The sequence below is a fragment of the Daldinia decipiens genome, assembly GCF_022478715.1.
Source record: "Daldinia decipiens strain CBS 113046 unplaced genomic scaffold F4813scaffold_2, whole genome shotgun sequence".
Taxonomy (NCBI): Eukaryota; Fungi; Ascomycota; class Sordariomycetes; order Xylariales; family Hypoxylaceae; genus Daldinia; species Daldinia decipiens.
The window spans coordinates 1,418,604-1,443,708 of record NW_026054545.1 but is presented as its reverse complement, the minus strand read 5'-3'; the positions used below and the strand labels follow the sequence as shown (position 1 = coordinate 1,443,708).

Genomic DNA, 25,105 nt, shown 5'->3' with positions numbered 1-25,105 from the left:
GGCGACGCAGTTCCTTGACGTCATCTTCCGATGGCTTCGTTTTCAGTTCTTCTTCCGCTTCAGCGAGGCGGCGGCGAAGCTTGTCAATCTCTTCTTCTGATGGCTTCTTCTTCAGTTCTTCTTCTGCTTCATCAAGAAGGCGACGCAACTCATTAATGTCGTCTTCCGACGGCTTATTTTTAAGGTCCTCCTGTGCTTCAGCAAGGAGACGACGCAATTCGTTCATGTCGTTTTCTGATGGCTTCTTCTTGAGGGTTTCCTGGGCCTGTTCGAGCTCTTGCTCAAGTTTTTCGATACGCTTTCCGAGTTTAGCTTTTTCTTTCTCGCACTCCTTGACTGCGGCGTTAAGCTCGGCTACCGGCACGACCGTCGGGGTGGTTGGTTTGCTCCCAGGGCCTCGCTGAAGCCTCTTGATCTCGGCATTTGCCTTGTTAAGTTCGTCCTCGACCTTCTTGAGTTCCTGCCCCTTGGCCTTGACTTGGGATTGGAGCTCCCTTTCGCGGTTTGCGAGGGTATTTGCTTGATCCTCGAACGGCTTGAGGCGAGTGGCTTCCTTGTTGAGTTCCTCGATTTTAGTATTGGCCTTCTTGAACTGTGCCTCGAAGTCGTCGCGCTCTTTCTGGACCTTCTTGATATCTATTCGTATACCGGCCAATTCCCCTTGGAGATTCGCAACTTGCTCTTCAAGTTCCCCGATGCGTTCTATACTTGCCGCGGCTTCGAGTTCATTGGCTAGGTTGTCTGTTCCCCTTTCTGACGCGTCCGACAAAGTGCTCATACTCTTGAAGCTTGCGCTCCTAAGTCTGGTAAATTCGGATACCTTTGTCTCGAGCATCACTATTCTTTTTTCTTTTTCGTCTAATGTGCTCTGGAGTTCTTTCTCTTTCCGGGCATATTCATCAACCTGGGTTTGAAGTTCTTCTGACGTCTTGAGAGCGGATTTTAAACTTTTCTCTGACTTTGTGAATTCCTCCATCATTGCCTTGTAGTTAGCCTCCTGTTTTTTCCCCCAGGCCATTTCTTGTTTCAAGTCAACGTCGCTATACCGGATTTTCTCCTGTGCTCGCTTGAGCTCTTTATCGACAACATTCTTTTCCTCGGTCAGTTGTTTAAAGTTTTTATCTAGTTCGGCATATTCCTTCTCTTTTCGTCTTACGAACATTTTATTCTCCTTCTCTAGATCCCTCATCTTTACTTTCATTTCTTCGATGATTTCATCCCTTTCCATTTTTTCAAGATCAACAACGGTTAACTGCCTTTGGTGCTTTTCTCTCTGAGCGGACATTGCCCCGTTAAATTTCGACTCAAAATTGTCCAATTCGTCATTCTTTGTTTGAAGGATATCTTCAACTTTCTTTTTTTCACCTACTATCCATTTGACATCATCCCGAGCCTCTCTTAAAGATTCTTCCAGAGCTTCGTGTCGCGACTTAACCAAGTCGGGTACCAGGCTATTCAACAACTCGTATATAATGCTCTCGACTTTGTCTTCATCGAAATTTTCATTAAAATTGACTGCTTTATCCTCCTTGAGCAGTTTATCGTGTAGCCGTGTAGCAACAGATTTGAGGTCTGCACCCCACGAAGGTTCGGCTACAGGAGCCATGGCGATGCTATGTGATGTTCCCAAACAACAAAAATAGGAAAGTTACGGGTGCACATGACGGGGTGGAAAGCTTGCCCGAGTTTAGCAGGACTTTTGTTCATATTACGACACAAAGAAGGCAACATTAAAAAGTCTGCGTCCGGCGGTGTTAGGTATTATGGCTTTGTTTACGTTTCCATGCGGATTTCTATGTAGCTTCAAGTGCTTAAAAGCTTGCTAAATTATAAGGGCATAGCATTAGGTAGAATATATTGTCCCTCGAACTCGACCTCCAGTCTTTTCTCAAATCCGGTATATTTCTTTCACATCACTATTAGGTTACCGAAAACGGAGGACAAACCCTTTCTATCAAGGACGTAGTATCATTCAAGCAGCATAGCAAACGACGCCCCAGTCTAGAATGGTATATTAATGTCTCGTGGTTTGCCTCGAATTCGGTCACAAGCTTTTATAAGTATCTCATGGATCATATATCTAGCGAATCGCGTAGTTTCTACTAGCCCTGTTCGCTCTAATCAGACCTGTCGAATTTGTTTGTAATATTAAGCAATTTAGGTGGCATAATAGCGTCAACTCTTGTGATGATTTACACCTTGTTCGTTACTGTTCAAACCGTGGGTCCCTCTCATCAGGGGGTAGGTACCTCCTAACCTAGGTATTTATAGGGACAGGAATAGAGCAGTCAAATGCACAGAAAATTCGTTATATCATCGGGGGTATGTCCAAGTTCTTAGTTTGTAAAAGAAAAGAATTTTTTTTATTCGCAACTTCTAGACTTGTCTGTCCTTATAAAGATTGCCATTGATGATCGGGGAGTGGGTAGTAGCTATACCACTGTCATATAATTTCATGCAACATCACGCCACTCTGAGCTATGTACATATAAATGGCTTAGCTCGTATTTGAGGTGGCTATCAGCGTCTCGGAAAATCTTGGCTTCTTGCTATATATAAGCTATAGCAAGATAAAATACAATTACTGGATTCTGCCGGGGACATCGACATTGGGAATATATACTATATACACAAAACGCCGCCCATGATTTAACAAAGCAACTCACTTGGACCGAATAACCTATTACTTGGGCCCGTTCCTCTCAGCAGCTAACCTTATGTGCTTCGAGTGTAGTTCCTCGACGGTGGGTATAATCAAACTTTCAATCTCCATTTCGGGTTCGCCCTCCGGCAGCGTCGCCGGATCTAACGGCTTGTTCTCTCCACTATTTTGGTCTGATGCGCCAATCAATTCCTCGATGCCGCTCAGCGTCTTCTTGCGCCGGTTGATGGGGACGCGAATCCATTTATCCTCTGAATTGGGCGCTACGAAGACGACCTCCCACTTTCGTGTCGACAGCAGGTTCCCGATGACGAGGTGGTGCTGATACCGCTCGAGCGAGTACTTGGCCTTGTGGACGAGGATCGCCGGGTCAGTCTCCAGCTTGAACGAGACAATCATACCCTCGGGCGCCCAGCCGTCTACGAGATTTTTGAGGAATTTAGGCACAGGATCTAGGTCGACGATAAGACGCTTACTCCGCGGCACGGCTGGTGATGAGTCAAAGTTGTCGAACGTCTCCTCTTCTTGGTTCGACGAATCCCTAGGCTCTTTCGTGACTGTCTTCGGCCCTTGCTTCTTGAGCATGTCTGTGGCATCTGTGCTTTGAATCTTGTGTTCCGACATGCGTTCTTCCGGTACAAAGAAATCGCTTACTGCCGCGGCGAGATATAATAGGCCGTTAGGACCCAGTGGGCGCATGAGCTGTGCTACTGCGCGTAACTCGTGCAAATAATCGGTGATAGTCACGAACGGGAGCATCAGTAGGAGATTCTGTCGCTTAGCAGCGTTGTACTTGCGTAGCACACGCAGCATCTTGTCTTGGTGTGCCGGGTTCGCGACGACACTGCCATCCGGGTCCTCATGCAGGAAGTCTAGAAAGCAGTCTGTGGAATGACTATAGTGCCGACTGTACGGGAGTAGACTGAACTGTCTATGCATGAAAATAACAGCATATCCAGACTCTAGAAAATACTCGGCCGATGTGGCACCTCTTGTTCCGGCGCTGAAGTTATCAATAAAGCGTACTGTTTGCTTTTCGAGAGGCACGGTAGTCCCACCCGAGGTAACAAGAACAACCCGCCTATTCGCCGCCGCGTGTTGATTTATGAATGATTCAGCGGCCGCAACATGCTGCGGTAAAGCCTTGGGGGGTGGGTTAGAGCTGAAGTAGGCATTTTCAACCACTTGGTTTGATGAAGCGGATGTGTTAGTAGTGTTGCTCGACATGGTGTCCTGACTTGAGGTGGAGGATATAGATGGCGACCTAGTAGAAAAGCGAGATTCTGATAGATTAAATGCGAGACTTAAAGGGTGTGATAAATCTTGTTCTTTTCTAAGTGAGCAAGAGTTCTGGGGATCTAAGTCCAAGGTCTGTGACGCCATTTTGTTAGTGAGAAGAGGATCGATCATGGTGGGTGGAGTGATGCAGCAATGAAGTGAACCGTCAACGTATGGGTTGATGGGTTGATGGATTGATGGATGAATATATGTAAGTATAGTAGACATAGAGGCCACGGGCTCTTGTGATAAGAATATGTGAGATAATTACTGGACAGGGGACATAGGACATAATCGTAATATGCATGTGCTGCTGAAGCTGGCGCGGCATGTGGCGACTACTACATGTAGTAATCGCCGGCACTCCGGCTGATTTAGACGAGGTGAGACCGAAGCCTCGGCCCCCGGCTCCCCCCTCCCCCTCCCCCTCCCCGGGTCAGCCGTGCGGAGGACCACTTGTCCGGCTCGACATTGTATTAACAGAAAGAAAAGCAACGTAAAGCATACAAAGAGTGCACTACACCCGCTTGCGGATTGAATTAAAAACATATAAATCTATATCAAGAGGAAATAGAGATAGACTTACTTACTATAGTAATAACCTCGTGGCCGAACAGTCTTATCGGCAATTGTAGAAATTGCCGCAAAAATCGGTTGAGGGTTTTTGGTGAGATGAGGATGATATTTCGGAGATAGATATGCATGCACGGTTATGCAGCTATGAAACACACATAAATATAGTAAGCCCCAGATAGGCAGCTCAGATGAGAGAATTATAATTGTTATGGTATATGGTGTATGGTTGTATGGTTGTATAGTTGTATGGTTGTATAGTTGTATGGTTGTATAGTTGTATGGTTGTATGGGTCGTCAACAAGTTAATCGTCAATAATCAACTTTGTCTTCGCCGCTGACGTGAGTAAATTCTGTGGGGTTATGCATCGGATGAAGGGAGATCAATGCCCTGGCAGCCTGGAAGCTTAGACCCAAGGAATAGAGTTTCGTGCGGAGATCCCTGCAGCCCTTTTCTTTTTTTTCTTTTTCTTTACATACCTAGGTAGGTACCTAGAGAGGTAGGTACGAAGTACATCCTTGTAACGCTATCACGAACTATGTTCAACCTTATTCTATTATTATGTCCCTACAATTACACTAGGTTAGGTACGAAGTATGTACATATACGTGGGTATATCCTTTAGTACCTACCTAGGTACGCTCCACTTCACATGTGTTAATATATTTTTCTCAACATTCATTTATACCTATGCAAGTATTAACCCTATTAGCTATAACTACGTAATTCTTAATCCTCGAGTCCAACCATGGCTTGTCTAAAACTACCTGTTAGATATCCTAATATGACCGTACCCATTAACCTCCAATCCTTAGGAACCCCCGTAGTAGCTGAAATACGTACAGTGTTCATTAGCCAATTTCTCTAATAACCTCATAACTTTTCCGGTTTCCCTCTATGTTTATTTATGCCGTACCCCAAAATTCTATCCCCAAAACCGGCCGGTTACCTGATACCGAGGAATTTATTTCGAGGTACTCAGTCCTTCATGCTGCCCAAGGTGATAGAAAACCTTAGATAGCCAGACTCGCCTTAGCTAGAAGTTAGCCCAAAGTGACCATCCCACTTTCTCTGCCCTAGCCGCGTACATGGCGACGACAGAAATAATCTGGGTAAGCCCCGTAAATACGATAAGACCCCAGTAGTTACCATCGGCAGACTTGACGATGGAACCTGCAACGGGAAGGCCGAGTAGAACAGCAATAGAAACAATAGTGTAACAGGTAGCATAATACCTACCGTAGTTCTGCGTTTGGCACAACTTTCCCACGCAGACTGGAGTAATGCTGATGTTGTTGCCCGTCGAAAACCCAAACATGACGGCAAATATGACGAGCCCCGGAGTCGTGTGGCCAAACGGCAACCACACAACATAACACGCAAAGATTGTGGCGCAAAGAGATATCATATTCGTGTTGAAGGCACCGATTTTATCCGCCCACCAACCGGGCAATGCACGCCCAAACACCGACGCCGCGTTGAGAATAGGCAAAATCTGGAAGGAAAAGCTTTCACTAAAGCCGTTCGCGAGTGCGTAACTCGAGATGTAGGCGAGCGGGATAAGAAGCCCGAACTCCAGGAAAAAAACGCCGATGGTAAGGAGCAAAAAAGACTTTTCCCTTAGAATACGAAAGTCCGGATGCGGACTCGCGTTGTGAGCCGGAGGCAACCGCCTCTTAACTAAAAGACCAGCAAAAGTAAGTAGGAAAAGGCAAATAAAACCCAGGATGCGGATTGTCCATCCCCATCCCACCCTGTCGAAGAGACTTTGCATTATCAATGGAAAAATTACGCCGCCTAGCCCGCCGCCCGTACTTGCGAGCCCCGAGGCAAACCCACGGCGCTCATTAAAAAAGTGACCAATGGCTGCGAGACACGGAGTGAATAGAAACGATGTTGCTATCCCATTAAGGATGCCCCAGCTGAGCATGAAATGCCAATATTCTGAACAAAGTTAGCATGCATATTTTCCACGAGTTAAGGTGAAAAGAAAAGAAGAAAAAAAGAAAAGGAGGCAACATACCTGTACAGATGCTCAACAGCATAACACTGGCGACAACAATTATACCGCCTGGCCCAACTAGCCACCTCGGCCCGTATTTGTCAAAGAGCGGTCCGATATACACGCCGCAGAGAAAACACAATGCTGTATATAAAGAAAAAATCCACCCGACGATACCCTCATCGTAGTTGGAGAGCTGGTGCGTCCCAATGTACGTCTGGAGCGTTGCAATGCTGTTCATCAGCCCCAGCGAGGCAAGAAGACCACACCATGATCCAAAGACGACAATCCACGCCTCTAACCCTCCTTCCGGGTATGTTTCATCCCCGAGGAGGGTCTCACGCCCGGTGTTAGTATTAGTCTTGTCGACGGCCTGCCCATAGCCCCGTGCAAACAAATCAGGCTTCTGGTTTGCGTCGAAGTATCCTTGATCCTTTTCAAGATAAGTCGAACCAGGGGTTTCTATAGCAGGGGTCTGTTGTGGGAATTGTCCGGCCTTTTCTATATCTTCCATTGCGCCGCCGAGTCTATCTTATACATTAGGTAGGCAAGACTGGTGTTATCGAGTGGTGTTGAAGACCATTAGGAATCGTGATTTTTACTGTTTTTTAGTTGGGCACGTCTGCAAGCTTTTTTTTATAGCAGCTATAGCTACAAACTTTTCGTGGACCCAACATGAATGTTGGTAGTTACATTTTAACATCGACGACTATCTGGGTCCACATTAGCGTTCGACCTCGACCGAAATCCAGGAACATCAAGGTTACCATCCGTCCTCGGAGGCAACAGACCGCACTTTTCTAACCCCGCCAGAACCCACTTTAGCCAGTCGTCGAGCAGCAAGGTGTGAAAGACGTGATATCTCACTCTTTTTGCATATGGATTACGTCTCGAAAATTCGTACTACGCAGCCGCTACAGATCCATTCACCTCCACAAAACCTTTAACTACCGGTCTACCCCTGGACAGAGTGATACCCAATGCTCCAGACTTGGGTATCTAGAACCAACAGACCTTTTGATAAGCTGTATTTCTTACCAGGAAGCGTCTCTGGCTGCAGGCACCAGCGACGAAGGGACGGCACGTCCCTCCTTCAGGAAGCAGGGGAAACACTACCTAGGTTAGATTTAGCCAAAGTGTGACAACCAAGACATCCAAGACAACCAAGCTCTGCACTCTATCAGCAGCCATAGCGTTTAGCTAGGAACCACCGCACTTTCAACTAATAGGAACGGACCCGACTCTGACGGCCACCCGCGAGAATAAGTTGGATGGTTATTGAATTTCGATAGGCTCAATCTTGATCGTCTCCCACTTCCTCCATCGAAACTTTTTGGGGCCCTGTCGTCGTCGTAGCGAGTTCTGACGCGTCATTTTGGGCTGGGGTAGCTTTGAGATAGCCTTCTTTCTCCAAACGGTCTGCTTCTTCAGGCTCCATTAGACCACCGTGGCCTTTGCTCTTTTCCATCTTCATCCGAACTGCCGTGGGCATGAATGCGCTAACGGCTTCCTTACGCAAATCGCGTACTATTGGCTTCGATTCATATACCGTCTTAGATTCTACCGGCGCGGTTGGCGGCGGTTGCTTGTCTTGACCGCCCAGAGGTGTATCATTTGCATTTCGTGCTGCCCTGCGTTTTGCATACCATCTGTCTAATATCTCCTTCGGAATTGGCGGCGGCGTGTCTCGCGGCATGGGTATACTTTTAACATCGTCTGGCACGTCGCTATCGCTGCTTAGGCCGTCGTCGCCGCCTCTTCTTCGCTTGCCCAGCACATTATTGTTCCCTTGACCGTCGCCTCTAAAGCCACCGCTACGGCCAAAAGATGGTGCCTTATCGCCCAGTGCTTCCCTAGCCTTATTAACTGCTTTCAGGTCGCGTTCCAACCCTTCTAGTATCGATTCTTCGTGCTTGGTGAGTTTGCCGCCGCTAGAGGTAATCTTCTTCAGGTCGTCGATCTGCTTCTGCAACCTCTCGGGGTTTCGTTTTGCGAGCTTCTCATTTCGGCGGGTGGCGGCTTCTGCCTTGCCTACGAGTAGACCGTTAATAGGTGTTCAATATCGTCGAACGTCGTGGTAGCGATATGCAATTACCTTTCTTGAGCGCTTTAGCCTTGTCAGCTTTGCGCTGAGCCTGCACCGGGTTGAAATTCTTCTCCTTCGGCATGGTAGTCAGATAACAAGGTATATACAGCTATTGCGAAAGATTGATGGTCGTTAGAAACTGCGTTGCACTTCAGCATAAATCGGGTGGAAACGCGCCGTTGGGGACAAGGAACATTGAAGTAGGTACGTAGGACCTAAAGGTAGGTAGTTATGAAATATGGGTTCTTGCAGGATATTTATTTCAGCCTTGTGCAACGCTATTGCATCACATCAATGACACAGTGTGATGATACTCGAGTACCAGGTAATTAAAACGGTATCCCTATCCCCCATCGATGATAAGACAAACTGGACGATAAGCTGGTAGCTAGGGATTCCAGCAGAGTGGCTTAAAGTTGGCAGGGGATAACGCCAGGGCAGCCGGGTCTAGTGTATTCTAGGTTAGGTGCACACGGTACGTACATACTTACTGGGTAACCAACCGTGGCACGTAGCTGTAGCACGGTGCACTAAGCAAGGGAGCCAAGGGAAGGGAGATCTCAGCAACCAGGTGCGCACAACAGAAAGCTTAGGCGCTCCGTAGTCTAGCGGCTGCCGGGGTGACAATGTTGACTTTTGACTTTACTAGGTATGAGGTACCTAACCTAAGGTATCTACCTCCATATCTCGATGTATGTACATAATTTAATCTATTATTGTGTCTATTATTGTTCCCCAAGAATTCAAGACCCCGCCATCCTCTCATCGCAGCCCAATTGCGAACATATCCCACCTTTCATTCTTCCAACCGGCATGTAATAAAAACAAGCATCATTTGGTTGCCAGTGATCAACCATCGTGCATGGAGTTTGGATCTTTTTTCTTGCATCTTGCATAATCCATAATCCATAAACCATAATCCATATCCCATAAACCATAAACCCTCGAATGAGAATTGGTCTTATTCTTTATCAATTGGATTCATCTTCATCTTTTTGCTAACTGCTCCCACGGCGAGCCCCTCCCTTACCCCGGCCTTCGTGTTTACCTATTTGGTCGTCCTTCGACGCCTCAACACTAGAAGTTACTATAACCTTCTTCATTGGTGTCTTTAGCTATGGCAAGCTTCCTTTCCACCATGTTTCCCTCTCCAGGCCCAAAAGACGCAAAGTCGCCCGTTTCAGACCTTCCAGGCACGCCGACCAAGAACACATTCATCACTCCCGTCTCTACACCTCAGGGTAGCCCGAGCAAGAAGACGATACCTCCAGGAGCCAACGAACTTCCTACTACATTCGATGCATTGAAACTCAACCCGGTTTCTCTCGATAGCCCTGTCAGACTTGGAAGACCTCAAAATGGAGCTAGCCCTCTATCGCCGGCCAAAAGCAACATCCAACCAGCTGATGATGGATACTTTCCGACTGCATCCCCCACTGTGGATAACAGCATCGTTCATAAGACAGGGGAGCCCACGGGAACTCCCTTAAAGAAGCAAGGACAAGAGAACACGCCACCGTCTAGAATCCCGGTGCGAGACTCGGTCTATCAGCACAACCAAGCTGCGATATCGCGGGCAGAACTCTACCAGCTCCGAGATAGTCGGCCAATAACGCCCACGACCAAGAGATTTAACACCTCTCGCGGTCTTACTCCTGAAGAAATGGAGCTTTTGAAGAAGCCCAACGTCCGCCGTCTAGTTAATGTCACGCAACTGTGTAAGATTACCTTGCCAAGTTAACCATGTTTACACTGCTGACTGCTTGAAGACTTCCTAGACTACTATTTCGACCTGCTCACCTATGTCGGTGCCAGACAGTCGCGGCTAAACGCATTCAAGGCTGAGGTGCCTGCGCCTCCGGAAACTGATCAAGAAGAGTACAATCAGTTGTGGCAGAGGTACACTGGCAGAGAGCGGGCAAATCTCCGCAAGCGTCGTATACGCCTTCGACAGGGTGACTTCCAAATCCTGACTCAGGTTGGTCAAGGAGGCTACGGACAAGTGTTCTTGGCCCAGAAAAAGGATACCAAGGAGGTGTGCGCCTTGAAAGTCATGAGCAAGAAGCTGCTCTTTAAGTTGGACGAGATCCGCCATGTCCTCACGGAAAGAGACATCCTTACCACTGCAAACAGCGAGTGGCTCGTCCGCCTCTTGTACTCGTTCCAAGACGACAAGAATATCTATCTTGCCATGGAATACGTACCTGGTGGAGACTTTAGAACTCTCCTCAACAACACGGGCGTCTTATCCAACCGCCATGCTCGTTTCTATATCGCCGAGATGTTCTGCTCCGTGGATGCACTTCACAAGCTGGGTTATATTCACCGAGATTTAAAACCAGAAAACTTCCTTATTGATTCCACTGGCCACGTCAAATTAACCGACTTCGGCTTGGCGGCTGGCAATGTTGCATCGTCAAAGATCAATTCGATGCGCATCAGACTCGAGAAGGCTTCCGAGACTACTGTGCCGTTTGGTAAAGCTATGGAAAAACGAACCGTGGCAGAGCGCCGAGAGGGTTATCAAACCATGCGTGAGAGGGACACGAATTATGCGAAATCCATAGTAGGATCACCAGATTACATGGCTCCGGAGGTGCTCCGCGGCGAGGAGTACGACTACACTGTCGACTATTGGAGCCTAGGATGCATGCTATTCGAAGCCCTCACAGGATTTCCTCCCTTCGCAGGCTCTACGGCCGATGAGACGTGGCATAATCTGAAGCATTGGAAAGAAGTGCTTAAGCGACCGGTCTGGGAGGATCCGAACTATTTCTTAAGTACCCGTACCTGGAACTTTATCACTACGTAAGTTTCGTGTGAATATTAGGGTGAAAAATATAAGGCTAACAGGCTCCAGGTGTATCAATTCGAGATCCAAGCGGTTTTCCAATATTAAGGATATCTTCGAGCATCATTATTTTGCCGAAGTAGACTGGAACACCCTGAGAGACTCGAAAGCCCCGTTTGTACCCGAGCTGGATTCGGAGACGGACGCAGGGTACTTTGATGATTTCACCAACGAAGCTGATATGGCCAAGTACAAAGAAGTCCACGATAAACAACAGGCTCTTGAATCTATGGCCGATCGAGAAGAGCAGATGGGCAAGGGCCTCTTCGTTGGATTTACGTTCCGTCATCGAAAACCTACCACGGAGGACGGCAGCCCACGGAAGCGGATCCAGACTGACGAGACGTTTGGCACGATGCTCTAGGGTAGGCGTCCGCTGTCTAAATTCAAGAGGCGGTGACCCACCTCGTTTTAGGTTGACAAGTTTTGTTGTTCGCCGCCACATAATATCCACATGATTTGATGGCGACGGGTAGTTTTTAGACAATACCCCTAAGATATCGTCACACGGTAATGTGGTTAATACCGCATTTTCTTTGTTTTTCGGCCAGTGGCTCCTCGAGGAGCTATTTATTGATTCCAAGAAGGGCGTTTTCAGGTCTTATGCATATTGTATTAGGAGTTTTACCAAGGGGGGTTAATGGAGGGTATAGGGTATAGGGTATAGGGTATACGCGTCTAATTCCGGCACGGTCGTTCCGAGGGAAGCCATAGGGCTTCGACGTCGAGAGGCAGGGAAGTAGCACCAGTCGTGTACAACAGTGTCGCAATAGACTGTCCTTATTTCAGCCTCAGGTATAGCCTACTATGTACCATCTTTGTTGCCCTGTCAAGTTTTCTGTCCCGATGAGCATATGCTTACGTCTTCAATATTGAAACGTCGAAGGTGATCGGCAGACCACACGTCAGTCTTTGATATGGATATTCCAGGCTTTCTATAATGAAGAAGAAGCTCGATTTTACAATACCGTTTGCTGATCCATTCAAGTCGGGGGTTGAAAAAGAAAATGCTCGTCATGAAATAGATAAGGTTAAATCTTGTCTAATTATATTTAAGAATCTCCGAACTTAAACGCGAAGTAGATGAATTAGTAGGAAGTTGAGAGTACAAGAGGGCGGTAAGCAAAGAAAGCGAAGAAAACTGGCGTGGTTTCGGGACCGGAAAGCTGGCAGAATTAGCCATTTGAGGACTACCAAAGCACCGAGATGACGGCTGATTGGTCACAAATATGCTTCACCAAGCTTTCGGACGTCCCCAATGCTTAACCCCGCGCAAACAAGCTTCCATTTACAAGACACAACCTGGCACTGACGAAGCTTAATAGTGCTTAGCCACCCAGTTCCCGGTAGAGGAGAGTAAGTGATCGAATGTGTCCACGTTTGATCCAAGATCGTACTATGTATGCCGTCATACTATGTGAACTAGGTGTGGGAAAGTCGATGGACAAGTTGCCCTGCATTTAGTTGCCTTAGACACAGACTGGCTAGTTACCTACTCCTCACGGCGATATTCTGCGTGCTGGTAGGCCGAACATGGGCGATTACGACTCCTACGGCACTGGCAAGCCTGGGTCTAATCCACACAGCCAGCCCAGCTTACGCGACCTATGTAGGTACCTCATAGTAGGTACGTACGTCGTGGCTCTCGTAGGACGGTATATCCCGAGCCGATCTTCCATCAACCAACCACGTTCACGCTGTCTTCCCCAGATATGGTCGTACATAGACGCCGTGTATTCTCTTCTCTCTCGCGGGCGGCGAGCTGCTACTGCTGCTGCGTGGACGCGCGGCTTCAGCTGGGCTCACGCGTTGTAGGATCGGCAACTGGGAACCAGCGGTGGGCCAGGGAAGAGAAAGGGTCTTCTGGAAGCTTACATGTCCCGCCGCGAAACTCAGCCCGAACTTGTCCTGACCTTAATTCTTCTTTGCATCTCTTTCCTTTTTCTCCCTGTCCGCCCCCCCCCCCCCCCCCCGAGATAGGGCACCTATGTATGTATGTATGTGGTAGCCGAGCCAATGTTCCGCAAGTGCGTACTTGGAGAGGAAGGGAGAGGATCACGCGCGCCGAGAATTAGAATATGCAGGACAGGACAGGACAGCAAGCAGATAGACAAAGATGGGTAGGCGAGGGCGAGGGTGAGGGTGATGACGAACGGTCTTCGCAGCCCTGGTGTTGGACACACTCGTCTTGGTTACGTGATAGCCCTTGACATACATGACACAAAAGTCTCGATTGCTGACCGAGCCGTCCGGTCTTTGTTCGGCCACCCAGAGAGAGCAGCATATAAGTATATGCTCTCGTGTTTTTTCTCTCGACTTTGCATGCTTTCTTCGGTTCTTCCTATCTACACGTGCTTTGGTTTCTTCTTATACGTACTCAAGAAGGCTTCTTGACGTCTTGGAGTAAGCATCGTTGGTCTTGGAATAGTTATAGGAAGTACCTAGATATACGTTTGTTCGTCCATACACACATACATACCGCTTGCTTATACGAGTCCGCTTGGGGAAGATGAAGACATCAACCGTCGCCATCGTCTTGGCGCCTGCGGCCGCTTCTGCGCAGTGGTGGAGAGGCGCTCCTGGTTGTGCTGTGAGTTCCTTTTCTTGCCTGCTCCTCTAGTCCGCCTGCTCGCTATACCCCTTCTCTCCTACCGTATACGCCCCTGCTCCCTATCTAGCTACGCTCCTTTATGATCTATTCACTCCAATATACTAACACCTCCCCCCCTAAAGCAATCCTGCCTCTCCTCCGCCTGGTCCAGCCCCACAGCCACCATAACCAGCGGCTGGCCCGCGCAGTCCGAGTACTGCGACTCGGACCACGGCAGCAGCATCAACTCGTGCATCAGCAGCGCGTGCGCCACGTCATCTTCCTCCACCGCCTTCGAGTCCTACACCTCGCTCTCCAGCTCCCTGTGCTCCCAGTACGCCGAGTGCACGTCCGCCGGCAGCACCGGCGTACGCACCGTCACGTACTCGGGCGGCCCCGTCACCTGGGCCGTGCCGGGGGGCTGGGGCGGCGGCGCAAAGGCGTTCGGCGGCCCGTTTGGCAGCGGCAACGGCAACGGCAACGGGCCCCCGAACGCGTCTGCGGTCGACTCGTACAGACAGTACTGGAGCGAGTGGGCGTCGGCCTTCCAGTCGTCGCGCACGTGGACGGGCGGCGTGGCCACCGTCACGGGCTGCGCGTTCGACGGGTCCCCGTGGTTCGTAGGGCCTGGGTGCGGTTGGAACGGGCTGGGCGGGTTTAACGGCTGGGTTGGCTGGGGATCGGGCTGGAGCTGGGGCCCTACGACTACGGAGACCGTCACGTTTACGACTACCGATACGGCCGGCGCTACGACGACGGGGACCGGACTTGCGGCTGTGGCGCTGGCTGTGAGCGGTACGCTGACTACGTCTACGACGCTGGGGACGCCGACTGCGACGGACGGTGCGGAGAGCGGTGCGGCGCCGGTGGGGATGGGGATGGGGCCGGGGGCGGAGGGCTCGGTTGTTACGGGTATGATGGGGGTTGCGCTGGGGGCGATATTGGTTGTTGCTGGTATGCTATGAGGGAACTTGGCTTTATCTATATGCCTCTTGCCGGATATAGGGGCTGGGTTTACTTAGATACATTGGTCTTCAGAAGCATATCTACGCGAGCCTCGTTCGCTCCCTTGGGGATGAAGAGGGAGATGAGATGGCGTCTTGGGTATACGAAATGGAGTTTTGCTACTTTGATAGTTAGGTACCTAGGTTAGGTATAATACAAAACGAGACGTTTAATGTAGGTTGGGTACATTAGTAGGTATGGAGTTCCTTGATGCAATAGGAAGAAGAATGATTAATGGTTGGTTACCTTAGGACACTTAGACGACGTGAGAAATGGTCAGTTTGATGTGGAATCAAGTATATTGATTTCTCCTGTAACCTAGTGGTTTCTCTCTTTACCAGAGATCTGTAGCATGTAAAACAACGCATGATATTGTTGGCTTTACTACCTATGCCATAGGTACACTACGCCTAATGCTCATCATCCGACGGGAACAGAATGCTCGTTCCGACCGTATCCGTCGACACAGGCGAAATTTCCGGTCCTTCTGCCTCACTGCCGCCGTTGACAGGCCAGTCTTCTTCTTCTTCTTCTCCCACCGTGTAGATCGTATCCCTATTCGGACGAGAGCCAGACGGTCCCGCGGGTGTGCTAGGCGGCATCAGCTGCATTCCTACTTCTCCCATTCCTTCGCCGCTCGTTTGCTGTCCAGGGGTTCCTACTTGTCGAAAATCCTGAGAATCCCCCTGTGCTCGCGGTATCGTAGGGGAGTCCTTCAGCGCTGGCGCTGGCGCTGGTGTTTCTGCCGCTTCCGAGCCCTGGCCCGCGGGCAATGCGGCGGCGCGAGCACCCTCTTTCTTCTCGCCGTTATCGTGCTGGCCGTGGCCAGGCTTTACCCTCGACGCGGGCGTGGGAGTGAAGTGCACCGAATCGAAAGCTCGCTGCTGCTGCTGCTGCTGTCGTCGAGGCGGCGTGGGGGGCAGCGGTATAGAAGGAGGTCCGCTGGCCGGCGGCTGGAACGTCTTAGATACCTTGCGCCTGTGCCAAGCACGATCGCCAGGGGTGGCTTCGGGACGGGCAGCCGGTGTTGGGCTCGACACGCTGGGCTTGGCGTTGAAGTCGAAACTGAACTGGCCGGTGGATGCTGCCGACGGCGTCAGGGGATTCAGGGGATTTCCTCGCCACTGGACCGATGAGCTTGTTGCCGACGGAGGCGGGCTGGATGGCGAAGGGGTCGCTACTACTGATACACCAGGGCCGGTGCGGACTTCGTCCATTAGTTTGAAGTACAGGGTGTCACTTTCGATGGTTGGCAATGGAGCTGTTGCAAGGCGTGCAGAGTGCTCGGGATGACGGAGACGGGTACCAGACTCGAGGGCGGGCGTGGAGGGCACCAAGTATGCGCCGTCTGTTGATGCGCCGGTACTTAAATCCTCGTCTCGTTTGCCATGTCCACGTTCATAGCCGTCTCCGGCGACAGGTCCGGTTCCTTTGTTCAGATCACGGAGTTGATGTCCCGTAGTATCGATCGCGCTTGGGGCCGGTCGTCGCGTGAGCTGCTTGTCGTTGTCCTCGTGCTGGCTCTCGGGTATAACTACAGCCTCTTTACGCGCGGCCTCCTGGAGCTTCTTCCGCTTATAGGCTCGGACACACAGAACCACGAACGCTACTAGGATGATGGTGCCCGAGACACTGCCCGTTATCGCGGCGATGGCAGGTCCGGTGGTTGGAGCATCAGGAGAATCTGATGGTGTTGACGAGGGAAGAAGTGATGATGAGGGTATGATTGCCTTCCCTGATGTCTCCTGTGAACCTCCTAGGGTTTCGGTTTCTGTAAGCTCTAGGCCACCTGTAGCTTTGAGGGCCGCACTCGTATTGACGACAGTGAAAGATAGCGAAGTTCCTGTAGGGGTGGCCGCGCTCTCGTCTCCTTTTTCATCGCTCTGGCTGCTATCCTGGGTTCTGTCATGGCTTGTAACCTTGTCACTCTCGCTGGCGACGATGAGAGTATATACGGCGACAGTATCCGCTCCTCCACATGATAGCCCTGAATCGCCGGTACAAGGCATGTTGCAATCCCCAAGAGTAAGTTTACGAGCTTCTGCCACAAGTTTCAATCCGCAGAAACACTCTCTGTTACCCGGTTCGTTAGTATCACGCATACAGGTAGAATAGCTTGGAGGTTGCTAGTAACGCAGCAGGGTATGATCGTTTACCTTCCATTACTCAGTCCAACGAGTCCATAATGGTCAGAAGTCTTCTTTAGCGGGACCAACTCGTCACAGCCTTCGAGGCAAGCCCGTATCGTCAACTGGTCATCAGGCACCGTGGTGAGGACAACATAGTCCCCTTCTTTTCCGAAAAGATTTCCGTTCTGGTTGCCAGGCCCGGACCTGGCCCCGGCCCCTCGTCCGTAGCACCCTAATAACGAATACATCGAATCTGGTGGTGCTGCAGCAGGGTTGTATGCTATTGTTGTCGTGATCGTGGTGGTTGAGATGTGGACGGTGGGTGGACCTAGTATTCCCAGTTCTGATGTGCTTCCACCTGTCCATTCACTGTCACATCTTGATTGAAAAAGTAGACCAGTCCATAACAAAGTTTGAAGGCAGGTCCGCTTAAAATTAAAGTCTGTCGAGACTATCGCCAACATCGTCCTGGCGATGTATGTGTATTTTGTAATGTGCCATTATGCCTAAGCACCCAAGCAGGGCAGCATATTTCGATGAGTTCCCATCAGCCCCCATCGCCGCTGAGTCGACCCATACACAAAGGGACTGTTGACAACGCTAAGTCGAACAAAGGGCTATGCCTCGCTTGCGGCTTTGTGAGGCCATTTTGATCAATTGAGAAAGCCATTTCTCATCAGCAGGATTAAGCCTCACAGCTCAAGGGTTCCAATCTTCACCAGTCTTACCACAGGAGTGAACCTTTTATTCGGTGGCTCTCAAAGCTACGTAACAGCCTGGGGACAACAACAACACCAACAAGAAAATCTAAGACGGAATGATAAAGATGGATGGCCTAGCAGCTTTATGGGATTGAATAAGGCTTGGGACACGCAGATGTCCGTGTTCACATTCCTCAAGATAAGGCGGAGATTGCGTGATAGGGGAGATAAGAATAGATCGACAAGAGGGAGAGCCTCTTGCTGAGACCCCTACCATTTCGAGCAATCTGGCGGTCGAGTTGTCATAGATATCTCTATCTAGATCTTACCCCAGATACGCCGCCAACTACATAGTATGTATACCTACCTCTCATGCATATGTGTGTCTAGCCCAGATGCGTATGCCAGATATCCAAGGATAAGACAGATTCAATCACAGCTGATGTTTCTTAAGCTCAGATAGCAGCTGGGGTTTATCTTTGGTGGAACAGGACCTTGATGGCGCAATTAGACGACATTCTGACTTGGATTTGCGACTTATTATGTAACAAATTGTCTAGCAGCTCTTGTGACAGGTTACCTAGAACAATATAAATTCTACGCCCGTCCCATCCAGCTGAAGGCTACGATTCTCAAGCTCTGTGCTATCTGGTGGGCTTCTAGAGTAACGATAGAGGGCTGTATAACCCCTGGTCACCTGCCCCATTCGAACGCCCATCAGAGATAGGCAGATGTGGTCACTTACAAGATACTCAAGGAGGAGCACTCATATCTACCGTCTATATCTTTTAGGAGGTCCCCATTTCGTCAGACAAACGGTTCAACTTCTCACTCACACTAAGCTTAACAACAACAGCTCTCATTGCCAATGCCGTGGACGATAAGGGAAAGTCGTATAAAAGTTGGAGTTCGCTGTCGCATTGTTTATACGCTCGTGATGATTGGTCAATGGTTCGACTATTTGGCGCGGGGTCTTACTTGAGGGATCAGCATTTGCGGTGACGCTCGAAGGAACGACAAACATCACCCGCTCGAAGCCACTCCATGCTTGTCTGACGAGAAGCAGGAGACCGTGGGTAGCACGACATCATTCCTACGCGGGAGATCACTCAAGAAATAGACAGATGACCTCACGATCAACCGGGCGCTTTTTTCTCCCTTAACCAACCCCCCAACCCCATCTCGATTCTTCGCTGCTACATGCTGGAAACTCGAGATCATCTTTGCCTCTCCCCCCCCCCCGCGCCTAGTGGACCAGCTGACGACCCTGCCGCGTCTTCTCCCCCTTGGGAAACCCCCACGCCGAGTCATTTCGGTTATTGGACGACCCCGGTCCAGCTGCGATGCTGTCGGCGGCTAGAATGGGAAACCGAGGCCGACTACACGAGGAGAGAAAAAATTGATAGAAGGAAAAGAATTTTTCCCAAACCCGGAAAGGATACCTACCTACCTCTCACGCGGGTTTTGGCCTTTTGCGTGCCTATCCGTCTCGGTCAAATACTTCAATGCCTGTTATATGTACTTCCACGCCTGTTCTGCTCGCAGTTGGGTATTTGCCAACACTAAGCAGTTCTAGACCGCTCAAAAATCGGGCCTCCTGTCCGTCTTTTGCCTCGGAACATATTTTCAAGTCGGCTGTCGAGCTTTCTGAGCGCAGTCGCGGGGACTTCCCCTAGGATTTATGGCCCCTCGGACCTGAAGCAGGAAATGCTAAATCCGGCGGAGGAGGACGAAATCCAGAAGGCATTTAGTACCACCGAGATCACCGGGGCCCAGAACCTAACCTCTTAACCTAGCGGTTCGGTACCGGATTCCAGTAAGTGTTGTAGTGCTGTTGTTAGTAGTTTGTCACGAGGTCTCGCTGGAATACAGAGTATTGATTGGTGGTAAGCACTCGGTCTTTCTCAACTGCACTATTGTTCTACGCCTGCATCGCATTGTACCTACTTGTAAATCATCCCTCGGCTCGAGAGTCCAACGGCTCGGTAAGACTAGACCCTCCTAGGTGTGACTTATATTTACAACCTGGTATAGTACAAGCTTAGTTAATATAATGTCATCGTACTCCTCACCTTAAGTAACCTCTATGTAACAGCCAACGATGGCCTATTTCGGTAGTGTAGCCGAAGCAGAAGGCCTGGATAGGCTCAACATTACCTTCGCGGCGACTACCGGCCCTAGTCTGGACCAACGAACCAGTGGAATCGATTTTGATTACATCAGGTGTGTTATACATAACTACCTACTATGTGGTATATACTGCATAACAGATAAGCCCCCCCCTGGGAACGAAGCCGTCACTAGCAATTGAGGCTATTTTGGACAGTCGACCCACTCGGCCGGGTTTTCAGGGTCCCAACAAGTTCACGAACTTGAGAGATGCAGGACCTGCCTGGTCTAATGTAGGTAGTTGCTCCTTGAAGCACTCCGTGATATTACGCTACGACAAACGTGGCGATCCCGAGTTGCAAGTTGCGACGGTCGCATATTAGGAAAGAAACGCTTTGTATACGATATACGACCTGCCTTATGAGAGTTGCAGACAAAAGGGGAAATATATGAGAAGCCGACTTCGAAATCTTCTGTTACAGCGAATCTGCATGATTCCAGACGCAGCCAAGTCGTCGAATGAGAGACATTGAATAAGCACCAAATATATTAATAAGAATATGCGATAGTCGTTATAATAGGCGCTATATTTATTGTCCCATCTTACTTACACCGGGGATGTAGATGGAGGGTATTAGTACTATGTATGTAATTTCAAGGATTTGACATGTGACGGAGTTCTGGTCTTCGAGACGCATTTCGACTTGCCGTTGTGCGTCTATGTAGATGTGGGAAGTGACACGGTAGCTCACATCCCACATCCCACATTTTAACAATAAAAGCTGTTATGCATGTATGTAAGGTAGGTATATTACGGTAGGGATTTAAGGAATTCAATTCATTTACGAGCGGCCAGGTTCCAAGTTCCTGCTGTTGCGCAAGAGGAGGCGACGATCTACGCCTTGATCTTGCAACGCTGAAAATTCTAAGACCGATCTGAGATGATGACTGGCCACCCTACCAGCCTCTTCTTCAGGTGACAGACAGACGAACTTCACCAATGCAGCTAACAAGTAACTGAGGGGTGTCCCGGCCCACTACCACGCGAACGAAAAGTAACCGTTGGACCTTGGCGGCTTGACTAAAGGGTTTAGCCATGGCAATAATGGCTAGCGAGTCAACGGATGGTTTCGTCATCATTGTTTTGAACGACGGGGAACCGGAATCATCCTCCAAAGAGGCTCGCGTTAGAGGACCATATGGGAAAGCCGCGAGGCTGAGCTACCTAGTGTTCCTTTCTGCCGTGTTGGTCAAGCCGTTATTTATCGAAAATGGGCAGCATTGAAGTCAAGAGAGGAAGAAAAAAAACCGAAAAAGAGGGCAGTACCAATTGGACGTCAAATATAGCCATGGTATAAGAGAGACGCAGGTTCATACGAGATCTATTGACCAAAAATAGAATGAATACTGCTGGTATGGTGGAGTTCGTTATTCAACTATGTACATGGATGGCATGGTAGCGGACGGCTATAAAGTAACTCCAGTATGTACTGAGGCAACTCATGGTCAGTACATACATACCTATGTACATAGTGCCGCGAGCTTGTCAGCTTTAGATGATCCATTAGCCACGGTTTCGCTTGCTGTCTCCTACCACACTTGGTGAAAGAGAGGCTTGAGTGGGGTTTAAATGGCCTGTGGGCTGGGCCCTTGCTTAACTTGTCTTGCGACATCTTGTCAGGGTTCGTACAAAAAGTGTGGGGGTTCGTTCATCTGGTCCATGTAAGACTAAGTGGTTGACCCTTGTTCTTCTGACCCTTGGCTCGACCCTTGGCTTGGACCACATTGCGCGTCCTGCGTACCCTTTACTTTACCGGTACAGAGCACAGCTCTCATCCGTTGCGAACCCTTTCCCACATCTGCAAGACTGTCGAGGTGCAAGATGTTGTGACCGACTGGTCCCTTCGACATCGGAACTCGCTGGCCCGGTTCTAGATCGCAAGCTTAATCCCCTCTTAAGGCTCCGGGTCCGACTACATATCGGACCATAGTATATAGGCTGGTGTTCAATCTTGTGCTAGAAATTAGAAATATCTCGTTTCACGTAGACACCAGCGAAGGATTTTTTTGGTTTTATTTTACCACAACTTCGAAGTATCGCGGGGGCAAGACAAATGAATATTTGATGTTGTCCATATGTTGTCCGTATGATCTTTTCATCTTTTTACCATGTGAGCTATCACTCTTAACAATGGGAACCCCCACCTCGGTGAAATTCTCGCTTCTCGACGGGATGACGACCTGTCTCCCTAAAGACGACGTTGCTGTAATACATCCCGCGGCGGGCGTTGGAAAGTGTTGGACCTAGCGGACTGTGAGGACATCGGTTACTTAAGTTAGAACGTCTAGAGCTGCCCATGTAGTTTGAAGAGCCCGCTAGGTTAATTAAATACATTGAGAATCAATTAGAATCAATTCGCGCCATCTATGTTTGCTTCCACTTCTATGTATGCTGCTTGGCCATCCTGAGGCTGGTGACACAACCTCATGCACAGTTCTGCCGTCGAATTGGAAAATGAGACACCTTTCCAAGTTACCCTCCTACCCTCCTACCCTCCTACCCTCTTACCCTCTTACCCTCCTACATTATTAATGGACAAAGCCAACACCATCAATGGATGACAGTACGCTTTTAGAAATGAGCTTTGCAATTGCGGCTTCGGAGCTCAAGCTTGCTAGCCGCCCATGGTAAGTATGTATGTAAGTATGAGTGAGACAAGAATCTTTGTGAGTATAACGCTCGAGTCTCTAAGCCGTCTGGCCGTCCGTAGGACATCTTACCGGCTTTTCCCGAGACCCATAAAGACTCCTTACCAAGTGAGCATAGCGTCGATACTAGCTTACTTGTAGGGTCCGAGTAGTGAGTGTATTAAGAATATACTAGGTTACTATGGTATGTATGTATGAGCCGCCTGGCCGCCTGGCCGCGAGGCAGCGAAAGCATATGAAGCTTTTAATTCGAGTCTAACGAGTTTGGCTAGCACCTGAGCAGCGTTGTTTCTTTCCCGCTGCTCCACAAATCGGCGTTAGACCGGACGATACTCTCACGATATATCACGATCCGAACGAGGACTATCCTTGCCTTATTCTTTTAGCGTTACAACGTCCATGCAGATTGAAGTTACCAAAGGCTCGACTAAAACTGATTGATCTTACATATTACATTTTCATCTTGGATGTTGACGTACCTGACGTCTTAGCAGCGCTCGTCACTTAACTAAATCAGATAGATACATACTTCCGAAGCAGGTATTGATCGTATGGGGTAGTCCGCTTCAATGCTAGGTAATGGTAAACGGTACCGGATATTTTGCTACTGTGTGTACAATGTAGAATGTAGAATGTAGAATGTATAATGTATAATGGACAATGCTAACATGACTCGAGGGACGGTGCAGAGTGCGGACTGCAGTTGGACAATGAACGATGAAGAGAGAAAAAGAGAGGGGCGCGGTCGCAAGCTGGAGGAAAGCGAAGGTCGGAAGTATTTGGTACGCGGCGAATACCTTGACGCAGCACTGCAGCTGCTAAATGTAACATGATTGTACCTAGCCCGACCGGGATGTACATACGGAAAATCATGGCTTGGGGATCTTTCCATGGACCGACGCACAAGTCATGGTTACAAAATTTTTATTTTTTATTTTTATTTTTTTCAATTTTCGAGTCTCAATTCTCAATTTTCAATTTTGCCTGTATGTTTCCCTGGCGTATAGCTAGTATTTTATTAACAATTCTTACATACCTAGGTACCTAGTAGTGGCCCTCGTTAGGTAGGTACTCGTGTCATCAGTTAATGGGCAGTCCTTTACGTGCGGGTAATTGCACCAACTTGACTTGATCGGTTTTAATGTTAGCATTGGTACTTGGGGTACATGTAGGGCTACTAACATCATATTTGGATAGAGGTGTAAGGATATGCCTGGTACTACAGTTCCACAGTCCCATAAGTCCCACATATATGTACAAAGGTACCTCTATGTAGCATACAATATGGAATCGCCTAACCTTGTCGCATAACCACCTACATAGGCAAGCTTTTCCATGCAGCATGTAACTCGACAATGTCTCTCAAGCCGTCTAAATGCAGACTTTCTATAATTCTACAACTCCTTCCAAGACCCCACGCCTGATCCGGAATATACCTAGACATGAAGAATCATAACATAACATAACATATCATAACATAAAACCATCGTAATTAATAAATCACAGGAGAGTTTTCAAACGCAAAGACTCGAAATACATACATAGTAACCACCTTCAAATATCCCCCCACTAGTCGAGGTCGAGGTCTCTACTTCTTTTTAATTTCGGTGCAGATCCACCCCTCGTCAGAACTCGCTTCGGCTGCATAGGAGCTTTTTGGTCTTATGTGCGGAGGTAGTCGAAGGAATCCCTCGAGCTCCAATTGTCCTTGTGGGATTGGTCCAGGATCAGCCATCAAGAATCATCAATCCCAAGCCCTTTCCCAAGCCTTCCTAACACAACAAAGCCGCAGAAGCACCCGCCGCCCACTGGGGTCGCTGGAACCGTGGATCGCCGGGTCCCATGAATGTTAGCACCGGAATCATTCCAAGCCTAGCCTAGCCCAGTAGCTCTGCTGCACTCTGTTGCTGCTACGAGAGAAAAACCCAGGCCCTACCTGTCCTGTCCTGCCTGTCCTGCCTGTCCAAGTGCGGTCCCCCTTCGTTCAAGGAATTACCAGCATCTGCATTTGCACTTGCACTTGCATCCACCTCCATTACAAAGTCTGAGGGTGCACCCACACCCATGTCACCCAGGCAAAGCCGAACCAAACTGCCTGATGAGTGACCATCCAATCCACCCAACCCGCTCTGTGGAATTGTAAAGAGCAATGCGACAGTGAACTGCCCGAGTTACTAATTACTAATTATTGTTGTCGTTGCTTTGCTCTGCTGTAGTAGCTGTCGCTCTTGCTGCTACTCCTCCGCCCTCCACAAACCTCTACCGGGAGGTGCTATACACACATCACGCTTCTCCGATCTTACAAGGACGAGAGAGGTCGAACGAGCTAGCTAGGCAGGGAGAGAGAAAAAAAAAATCACTAATTGCGCGCTCAACCTACAAGTTTAGCGCTGGGCTTCTACCGTTTCC

At 49.1% G+C, this 25,105-nt stretch overlaps 6 protein-coding genes across 6 annotated transcripts; 2 read left to right on the top strand and 4 right to left on the bottom strand.

Annotated features, from left to right (window-relative positions):
- Positions 1–2,392: 2,392 nt before the first annotated feature.
- Positions 2,393–4,323, bottom strand: F4813DRAFT_344426 (DNA/pantothenate metabolism flavoprotein). Its single transcript, XM_049241661.1, has one exon. It carries the CDS (start codon positions 4,166–4,168, stop codon positions 2,684–2,686), a length of 1,485 nt encoding a protein of 494 aa, XP_049104370.1. The 5' UTR covers positions 4,169–4,323; the 3' UTR covers positions 2,393–2,683.
- A 1,089-nt stretch (positions 4,324–5,412) lies between these two features.
- F4813DRAFT_107530 (MFS general substrate transporter) lies at positions 5,413–7,361 on the bottom strand. The gene is made up of 2 exons (XM_049238460.1): positions 6,538–7,361; positions 5,413–6,458 (listed from the first exon to the last, which is right to left on the bottom strand). Exons 1-2 carry the CDS (start codon positions 7,028–7,030, stop codon positions 5,551–5,553), a joined length of 1,401 nt encoding a protein of 466 aa, XP_049104369.1. The 5' UTR covers positions 7,031–7,361; the 3' UTR covers positions 5,413–5,550.
- A 373-nt stretch (positions 7,362–7,734) lies between these two features.
- Positions 7,735–9,006, bottom strand: F4813DRAFT_107544 (WW domain binding protein 11-domain-containing protein). The gene is made up of 2 exons (XM_049238461.1): positions 8,612–9,006; positions 7,735–8,547 (listed from the first exon to the last, which is right to left on the bottom strand). Exons 1-2 carry the CDS (start codon positions 8,682–8,684, stop codon positions 7,811–7,813), a joined length of 810 nt encoding a protein of 269 aa, XP_049104368.1. The 5' UTR covers positions 8,685–9,006; the 3' UTR covers positions 7,735–7,810.
- A 624-nt stretch (positions 9,007–9,630) lies between these two features.
- Positions 9,631–12,491, top strand: F4813DRAFT_107272 (kinase-like protein). Its single transcript, XM_049238456.1, has 3 exons — positions 9,631–10,320; positions 10,372–11,410; positions 11,463–12,491. The coding sequence occupies exons 1-3, from the start codon at positions 9,720–9,722 to the stop codon at positions 11,815–11,817; spliced, it is 1,995 nt and encodes a 664-aa protein (XP_049104367.1). The 5' UTR covers positions 9,631–9,719; the 3' UTR covers positions 11,818–12,491.
- A 1,254-nt stretch (positions 12,492–13,745) lies between these two features.
- On the top strand, positions 13,746–15,233 carry F4813DRAFT_107274 (uncharacterized protein). The gene is made up of 2 exons (XM_049238457.1): positions 13,746–14,043; positions 14,187–15,233. Exons 1-2 carry the CDS (start codon positions 13,963–13,965, stop codon positions 15,006–15,008), a joined length of 903 nt encoding a protein of 300 aa, XP_049104366.1. The 5' UTR covers positions 13,746–13,962; the 3' UTR covers positions 15,009–15,233.
- On the bottom strand, positions 14,933–17,812 carry F4813DRAFT_107364 (uncharacterized protein). Its single transcript, XM_049238458.1, has 2 exons — positions 17,205–17,812; positions 14,933–17,121 (listed from the first exon to the last, which is right to left on the bottom strand). The coding sequence occupies exons 1-2, from the start codon at positions 17,639–17,641 to the stop codon at positions 15,459–15,461; spliced, it is 2,100 nt and encodes a 699-aa protein (XP_049104365.1). The 5' UTR covers positions 17,642–17,812; the 3' UTR covers positions 14,933–15,458.
- Positions 17,813–25,105: the final 7,293 nt, after the last annotated feature.

Excerpts from the sequence above, each read along its gene's own strand:
- F4813DRAFT_107274 (XM_049238457.1), top strand. The coding sequence starts at position 13,963 with ATGAAGACATCAACCGTCGCCATCGTCTTGGCGCCTGCGGCCGCTTCT. Across the intron at positions 14,044-14,186 it reads GAGGCGCTCCTGGTTGTGCT|CAATCCTGCCTCTCCTCCGC; the intron begins GTGAGTTCCTTT and ends CCCCCCCTAAAG.
- F4813DRAFT_344426 (XM_049241661.1), bottom strand. The coding sequence starts at position 4,168 with ATGTCTACTATACTTACATATATTCATCCATCAATCCATCAACCCATC.
- F4813DRAFT_107364 (XM_049238458.1), bottom strand. The coding sequence starts at position 17,641 with ATGTTGGCGATAGTCTCGACAGACTTTAATTTTAAGCGGACCTGCCTT. Across the intron at positions 17,122-17,204 it reads GTTGGACTGAGTAATGGAAG|AGAGTGTTTCTGCGGATTGA; the intron begins GTAAACGATCAT and ends ACCGGGTAACAG.
- F4813DRAFT_107530 (XM_049238460.1), bottom strand. The coding sequence starts at position 7,030 with ATGGAAGATATAGAAAAGGCCGGACAATTCCCACAACAGACCCCTGCT. Across the intron at positions 6,459-6,537 it reads GCTGTTGAGCATCTGTACAG|AATATTGGCATTTCATGCTC; the intron begins GTATGTTGCCTC and ends AACTTTGTTCAG.
- F4813DRAFT_107272 (XM_049238456.1), top strand. The coding sequence starts at position 9,720 with ATGGCAAGCTTCCTTTCCACCATGTTTCCCTCTCCAGGCCCAAAAGAC. Across the intron at positions 10,321-10,371 it reads AGTTAATGTCACGCAACTGT|ACTTCCTAGACTACTATTTC; the intron begins GTAAGATTACCT and ends GACTGCTTGAAG. Across the intron at positions 11,411-11,462 it reads ACCTGGAACTTTATCACTAC|GTGTATCAATTCGAGATCCA; the intron begins GTAAGTTTCGTG and ends AACAGGCTCCAG.
- F4813DRAFT_107544 (XM_049238461.1), bottom strand. The coding sequence starts at position 8,684 with ATGCCGAAGGAGAAGAATTTCAACCCGGTGCAGGCTCAGCGCAAAGCT. Across the intron at positions 8,548-8,611 it reads GGCTAAAGCGCTCAAGAAAG|GCAAGGCAGAAGCCGCCACC; the intron begins GTAATTGCATAT and ends GTCTACTCGTAG.